Here is an 8,247-nt window from a genome sequence, read left to right as displayed (position 1 = left end):
AAAGAAATGGCTTGATTTTAGCCATTTTCTTGTCCACACGGCCTAAGACACGAGCGTTTGTCTCAACAGTGTGTCACTTGTAGGTTTTAAAGGTTGCAAGTCAGACAGTTACACGACCTAGCACACGAGCGTGTGAGGCGATTTCGAGAGTTCCACGGCCTAGCACACGAGTGTATGGCTTGGTTATGTGACCCAAGTCAGAGAGTTACACGGGCACGAACACGGGCTGGGACAGGGTCGTGTGTCTCAGCAGTGTAAGTCACACGGCCGTATGACCCTTGCAGTGTGAATTTTTCTATCTTTTTCCATGAAGTTCTAAATGTTTCCGATTTAGTCCCGAATCATTTCTAAATTGTTTCTAGGGCCTCTAGGGCTCAAATAAAGGATGATATGCATGTGTTTGAATGAGTTATGATATGATTTATGAAAATGAATGATATGCATGTGTTTGAAAATGAATGATTTAAGTTACGTATTTACGGTAATGCTCTATAACCCTATTACAGTGATGGATACGAGTTAAGGGTGTTACAATTAACAAGTGTTTTAATTATGTATATTTTGTGTTATTGATATGTAAATGAAGAGAAAAATAAAGAAGTTGATTCAAGTGGTGTTCAGAAAGGAAAACAAGTAGCAAAGGATTGAAGGAAAGCTTAAAAAGGACATTCAAGCTAGTACCCAAGTAAGTACTCAAAATTCTTTTGTTACGTACGTATTAAAGTGTACAACATGTTAAATTCAATTATGATAATTATATGAAATTGATAAACACATAAAATTCTATAAATATACGTGAATGAATATACTTATACATGATTAATATGAAAGGAAGTTATGAGAAGTAATGAACTAAATAAATTGATGAAAGTAATCTAATGATATGTTACATGTATAGTTATGTGAAATTAAAAGAATTATTTTTAATTGTACAAAAGTGTAATGAATGTATACTCGTGAATAGTGAATGTGAATTTGTATTATTAAAATGTCCATGTAGACAAGATTTGAATTTTTTGGATATAGTTGGCATGTCATAAGAATATTTAAGCACGCCAACTGATATTTGCGCTTCAATGCCTACTGAAACCTGCACTTCAAGGCTTACTGTAATTATTTCATGTATCCATCATATTCATTTAAGTCTCTTATGGGCTAAAGCTAAAATGGTAAGTGGAAAGTGATAGTTAATTATGATTAAGTAATGATTTTTACATTTAATTTATATTTTCATTTCTTAATAGTTATGTTTATAAATGTGTTTAATTAAAGCTGAAGGTGATTTTGAATTCTCTAAGTACTTACAAAGTTATTTCATAGCTTAACACATTTGTTGTCTAAATGCATAGGTTGAAAGTAGAGTTTGAAGGAATAGTTTTGGAGTAGTCGTCTTGACTCACATCTAATCACCATCAAAACAAGGCTTGAAGAACATGAAGTTTATATTTGGCTATTTAGAGTGGTATGTACATAAGTTTATAGTAGTTAGATGTTTGCTAGCAAATTAGTTTACCATTACAAGATTGAACTATGCATGGATGACAATGTTTGAACTATGTGATGCTTGATTATATAATCAAGTAAGGATGACTTTGTACGTTGTTTTGGATGATATTTAGGATTATTTTGAGGTCAAAGAATGGTTGAGAATAATTGAGAATTATTTGGGTATGAATTGGTATGGTTTAAAGTGTCTTTAAGCTTGATTTTGACTCCCCTGCATCCAAGTCACTATACTTGGGGACTAAGTATCAATACATACGAACTTCAAACCTAAAAATCTACAGTAAACCCAAGTCTCAATACTTAGAATACAAGTCTCAAGACTTGCTACCTTGCTAAAAAAATTTTACTTTTAAGCCTCGAATGGCCTCAAAATTCTCCTGTTCATAGTAAGATCCTCGAGAATGGTTTTAAGTGTCGTAATAGACACGAATAAAGCCAAAAGCATGTGTGAAAGTTGAAAAGTGTTTTTAGGCAATTGAATGTGACTCACTTGCTCGAGTTAGAAATTAGATTCGGGTAAGGGGTGTTACAATGTGAGGGATTTATGTAAAATGACTGATCGAAGCATTGTTATATCTATGGAGGTGACAAATTGATAGTGTTGATATGAACCTTTTCCCGTATATCTTTCGGGAATTATGTAAATCCGTCTCATATGAGGAAAATACAATACAGATTGTGTAAGTGTTGACTAACTTAATGACAAGAGTATAACAAATATAATATATATCTTCTAAAGGTAATAGAGATAAATCTAAATAGATTTTGAATTTCTTGATAATATTAAGGGTTAATATTACGAAGGTACCTATTTTGTTTCTAAATTTTTATTTGGACATAACTAGAACTTAATCTTGGAAATTGTAATCCAAGTTAGTACTTTTTATTGTACATGAGTAAGACTATTAGATTTTAGGATAACAACTAATCGAATGTTGACATGTGCCATAAAAATAATAAATTTTTTAAATTAAAAAAATTAGGAATTTTATTTTTTTTATTTTGTTGTACAATAAACCAAGACAAATTGTTGTCCAATTTCATTTGAACTTGGACAACCATTTATTTGTGCTCATTTTGAATATATTATTAATAATTTTTATTTTTATAATTTAAAAAATAACAGTATATTTTTAAAAAAATATAATATATTTTATAAAATTTTATGTTTTTATATTTTTTAGATTTTTAATTAAATTTTAGGATTTTTTTATTTTAAGTGCACAATGAATATGAACAAATGATTTTCTCGATATAAATGGAGCGGGAGAACTTTTTGTCCATTTTTATTTTGAACGTGTATTTTTCTAGTAATTTTATACACATTTTATAATTTAAAAGTTAATAATAAAAAATGTTTTAAAAATAAATTTCAGATTTAAAATAAATTTAGTTTTTATTACTTAATTAGTAAATCATTTTTAAATAAATTTTATTTTTATTCCAGATTTTAAAAACTAATATTAAACAATTTAAAAATATTTTTTTACTTTATTGACAAATTTAAAATAAATTCTATATTTTAAAATGATTATAAATAATTTAAGTAATAAAAATAGAATTTATTTTAAGACATTGATTTATTTTAAAAATAATTTTATATTATAAATAATTTTTGATATTATAAAAATATAAAATTATTAGAGAAATACATATTTAAAATGAACCTAAATAAAAGATTGTCCAAATTCATTTGTATCGAGATAATCATTTATTCAAATTCATTATACACTTGAAATAAAAAATAAAATCATAAAATTTTAAAAAAATTTTAAAATATAAAAAAAAAGTAAAAACAAAAAATTATAAAATACAAGAGTTTATTTTTAAAATATATATTGTTATTTTTTATATTATAAAAATAAAATTACTAAAAAATACATTCAAAATATCTTGAACAAATAATTATCCAATCATTTATCTAGGTTCAAATCCATTATATGGCATGATTCTAATTTTTTTTAAAATTTTTAAGTTTATTTTTTATTAATGTTTATAACACATCTTAATATTTTATTCATTATGGATTCAAAATCTGTAACGAAAAATACTAATTTAATTTAGTATTTTTAATACTTTTACTTTTGATTAATATAAAAATAATGATAATAAAATTAAATATGGTAACTCAAGAAAAGAAAATTTCAAACACACCCCAATGAAAATAAATACATGAATTTAGCTTACTTTTTGTCTCATGCTACAGTATAGCTACAGTATCTAATCTCACTCTCATCGTTAGTTTTATACTACAGTATAGTTATAGTATTTAATCTTACTTCCATCGTTGTTTTTACGCTAACCGCACACTAACCGCAGGTAAATGTATTTTAAGTCACCTAAATGCACCGCCCATTTAAACTCACCTAAGAGTGGGTTTGGATAGGCGATTAGGTGCGGTGCAATGTATTTAGCTTACTTTTTATCTCACGCTACAGTATCGCTACAGTATTTAATCTCATCGCCACCACTATTTTTACACTAAGTAAAGGCAATACCCATCCAATCTCACTTAAGTCTTCTAACCCCACCCGATTCGGCGTCGTGGATGGGCACAAACGATATTAAATAGCCCTCCGGTGAGACGGTTCACGAAAGGAATCACCTTCCAAGTTCCTCTGCTTGTGTAACTACAGAAAAACAAAAATCAATGTCCAAAACTAATTTGTGTTACCTTCTTTTATTGTTAATTCTATTGCCTTCTTCATATTTCCTTACGTCAGTCCTTGCCAAATCTCGAAATCCGATCACAGTACATGCCGACTTTTTCTATCTTTATAAATTTATTTTTCAGTTTTTTATTTTAAACTCTTTTATTGGATTTGTTTTTCTAATGGGTTGTTTTAACGGTATTTCACAGGATTCTGAGATTAAGAAAAAGAAGAGTGAATGTTATGCTGATATCGACAGGTGGGTATTCCCATTTCTCCTTTTATGTTTGGGTTTCTTTAATTTTCTTTTATATTCACTGTTTGTCTTCGATTAGGGTTTCTTTTTTCTTATTTGAATTGTAACAAATCTGGGTTCTTAATATTTGATTGAATCTTGGGTACTTCAGTGGAATTTATTTCAGTTTTTTATACCATTTTCTCAATTCAACTTTCATTCTTCCTCTAGCATTTTTATTTTTGGTCAAAAAGATTATTGGATAAGGAAATTTTGGGTTTTGATGCTTAACACAATGTATTAATTTCAAGATTTTTTTTCTTGGTGTAATATTATATTTTATTCTTTTTTATGGTGAAATCAGTGGACTGTGGGGTGGGCACTGCAAGTCTTCATCAATAGCAAAGGAGAATTGTGCCTTAAAGTGCCTTTCTCCTGCTTGTTACGAACTTATATATGAAAGTGATCCGGTATGTGAAATCCCTCCTTGTTGTGGTGCTCTACTGCATCTGTTTATATCATCTGGTTTAATGGTTTCTTCTTTTTGGATTTTCATATTGTAGCTCGAAGAAGGAGAGAAAGATTATATAAGGAGCCAAGAATTCAAGTACTGTATGTATAAGTAAGTTGCATAGGTTTTTTGGATTCATCATGTCTTTTCCGTTTGATGTTGTGCAATAATCATGCTTTTATTCAACATATCTTAGAATGTGAGTGATGGACTTTGGAGCATGAATGCATGATGCATCACATCTTTCCGATTACTCTTACCCCCTCATTTGGACTTTATCGTTTCTTGGAGCAGCATTTGAGGCTAGGTCTATAACAATTATATCTCTTTATCTATCTTAATCTCGTGGAGAATGAATGCATTATGCACCGCAGGTTGTTTGATATTTTACTCTAACCCCTCATTTTAACATTTATCTTTTCTTTGGAACAGTATTTGAGGTGTGGTCTATAACAATTATAGCTCTTATCAATCTTTAATCCCTTGGAATTGATATTATGGTGAGAGTGTTTGAACAAGGTTGATGTTATGTTCCGGGGTTTGGGATTTATAGTTCAGTTCATCAAAGGGAGATAGGACTCGTTAGAGAGAGACATGGATCTCTTTAGGGTTTGTGATAGAAATTCTGCTTAGGTTTTATTGTGCCGTAGATCCCTTTAAATAAGGACTAGTCTTTATTACATAAAAAGGAAATCTATTCTAGAAAGGAAATAAATCAAATGAAATAAAAGCCCAACAAAACCTAAGGAAAGAAATACGGTCGCAAGCTAAGCCTTAACTAGAAAATCAAAATTAATGGCGTTTCCTGACGTAAGTTCTGCCCATAACATTACTCCCATCCTGGAGAAAGAGATTGTCCTCAGGCTCGAATTCAATATAAACTTAGCGAGAGGTCCCTTCCATGGATGTCTTGAACCTTTACAAACTTAATTTTTATCTATTCAGTTTGTTAGATGAATCTCTACAAACTTCTGACCAGCATTCAAATTTTTCAAAAATAACCTAGCAAGTTTAAACCCATTAAGCTTTAACAATATTAAGTTGGAGGTTTTTTTTTTATCGGATTGAAAAAAAAGGAATGGGTTGTTGGATATTAGTTTAGGTGGAGTTAATGAATAAGACAAGCAAGTGAAGTCGTTTGTGATTGCAATGGTTTTTGTCGAGATAGGTTATGTGTGATCAGTTTTTTTGGGGCTTCTAGGATGTGAAATAGGATCCCTGGACCTTTTGTTTATGAATAAAACAAATTGAAGTCCCTTCACTCGGAAGATGCATTTTGTTGGAATGAACTAATTGCTGCAACTTGGACATTTTACAAGTTACTTGCAGCTGAGTCTCTTTATCAGATTTAAGGTTGTTGTAGGCAAACTGTTGCTTGATTCAAATCCTCTTATTTCACCCTTTCTTTTTTTTTTTCCAATTTGTGCAATTTGCCTTGTATAAAAAATATTGTGATGACGATGCTCTGGTCCTCCCCCCTTCCCTGTCCAGAGTCATAGAGGCTGTCCTTTGCCATAATTGAAGTATTTTTGTGATGCAGACTGTCTACACAAGCAAACCACCACTAGTGTCTAGTTCATAGGCTAGTGTCTTTTAGTTTGGGCTGGAATTGCTACTCAGCACACTTTCTTTGGTAAGTGACTTCTGAATCCTTGGGCTAAATGATGTTAAGCATTGAATCTACTGCAAATTTACTGATTTGCAGTCTCTTGTCAGAACATCATCAAACATTTTTTGGCTGCTATATAACTAGCCTCATCAAAGCATTCAGTTTCTACTGTCATAAAAAACCTTAACAGAGCATTTGCACTACTTCCATTTTTTACTCCTGAGATGAAAATAAAAGGAATAAATTAGAGATACCTTTTCAGTCTTTTTTCCTCACTTCCTCAAGAGGTGCTAGCATTCCGTTTATATCAATGAGGTGAAAGGAAACCTGAGAGTGCTCTTCATTTTCATTTTTTGACAACTTTTTTGTACATGTCACTGATTTGCTTGAGACTGCACCACATCAGTACTTATATTGATGGCCATTTTTATTTTTGGCTTATCTTGAACAACATTTCCAAGGAATGTTTCTCTCTGAATTGTGGCTAAGGCACCTAACATACATTTTTTAGTTTTCCATGTATGTTTCTGCTGTTGATTTTGGGTTTTTTGATGAGCTTCGGTAAATTTTTATCTAGTGAGAAGGGAGTGTAATAATGTTACATACAGGATGATTCGACCTTTTAGAAGGAGCATATTAAGCTAGGATGTTTGACAATGAATCTTGGGGCCTGGAGACAGGATAGTAAGTAAATCCCTTCAACAATTGTATCAATTGATATAATTTCTCAGATGTGTTACTAGTTCATAGATGAGAAGAGTTTATATTGTAAGGGCAAGTAAAACGAATTTGCTTTCATCATAGCTTATAAATGATTGAAGACTCAAAGTCTTAATATTCATTTAGATAATTTACATATTTTATTGGCGAGTTTTCTCACTATAATCTTGTTAAAACCTTATAATTCATTAGCCTACAGAAGGAAACTACATGCCATCTGATTCGAAACTGTCTTTAGCATGGTGCCTAAACCCCTAGATAGATGTCCCCCCCCCCCGGCCCCTCCCCTAATATCAAATACGGTATCTAGAATGATAGAGAAAACTGGGTTATTGACAGGATAGTTTCTTCCCTGTGCCCTATATTGGGTTTAATTATATTGCTGCTTTCAAGGTGGCACCATTTCTGAGGAGCTTATTTTCCTTTTGAGATGCTGCTCTAGCTTATCTTGTTGATATCATCGTATGCCTTTTACCAAAGGAGGGGTTTCTAATATAATTTCATCATAACATTCTGGAAGGTCCCCAAGCTGAGTAATATGTTTATATTTATTTGTTTGTTTATTTTGCAGGTTATCATTAGGAGAAAGCCTTGAGGGTGTTAGGGGTTCCTTTGATCATTAAAACCATGTAAGCTGAGAGCATTGAGTATGAGTTGGGAAACTGATGCTGTATGGAACAATTGTATATTTACATTATTACGGACAATAAGATAAAATGTTTCGAGAAAAATCAGTGAGATGTTGGGTTATTGATAAATCACTAGTTCCTCTTTCTTTGATATTTGGTACTAACAAGGTTTCATTTTCACTCCACGTTTGTTTTCTTTTTTAAAAAAGTAGTGTGTTTGAGCGAGGCAGGCACTAGGTTGTTTTCTTTCTTCTCCTTTTGTGAGGACCCAATAGCAATGTAGATGGCTGTGAGTGCTTTCGGCTGATGGCATTGACTTGTTGTATTCAAGCTTTTTGCCAACCCTACCATATCCAATGTATATATCAACGCATGATCTAACACAA

General features: G+C 31.3%; 1 protein-coding gene across 4 annotated transcripts; it reads left to right on the top strand.

Moving 5' to 3' along the window:
* Positions 1 to 3,890: 3,890 nt before the first annotated feature.
* On the top strand, positions 3,891 to 8,012 carry LOC107918553 (uncharacterized). 4 transcript variants are annotated; one of them, XR_001690151.2, is made up of 7 exons: positions 3,995 to 4,258; positions 4,367 to 4,416; positions 4,757 to 4,862; positions 4,956 to 5,014; positions 6,444 to 6,536; positions 7,121 to 7,196; positions 7,804 to 8,012. XR_001690151.2 is itself a non-coding variant. In XM_016848132.2 (6 exons), exons 1-5 carry the CDS (start codon positions 4,157 to 4,159, stop codon positions 7,155 to 7,157), a joined length of 354 nt encoding a protein of 117 aa, XP_016703621.1. In that variant the 5' UTR covers positions 3,995 to 4,156; the 3' UTR covers positions 7,158 to 7,196; positions 7,804 to 8,012. The 4 variants fall into 4 exon arrangements, 2 of the variants coding, with proteins under 2 accessions (XP_016703620.1, XP_016703621.1); XR_001690152.2 differs by lacking the exon at positions 7,121 to 7,196; XM_016848132.2 differs by lacking the exon at positions 6,444 to 6,536.
* The last annotated feature ends 235 nt before the right edge of the window (positions 8,013 to 8,247 follow it).

This window comes from Gossypium hirsutum, chromosome D13 (genome assembly GCF_007990345.1).
Source record: "Gossypium hirsutum isolate 1008001.06 chromosome D13, Gossypium_hirsutum_v2.1, whole genome shotgun sequence".
NCBI lineage: Eukaryota > Viridiplantae > Streptophyta > Magnoliopsida > Malvales > Malvaceae > Gossypium > Gossypium hirsutum.
Note: the sequence above shows the minus strand (reverse complement) of the source record. Positions and strands in the feature narration are given on the sequence as shown.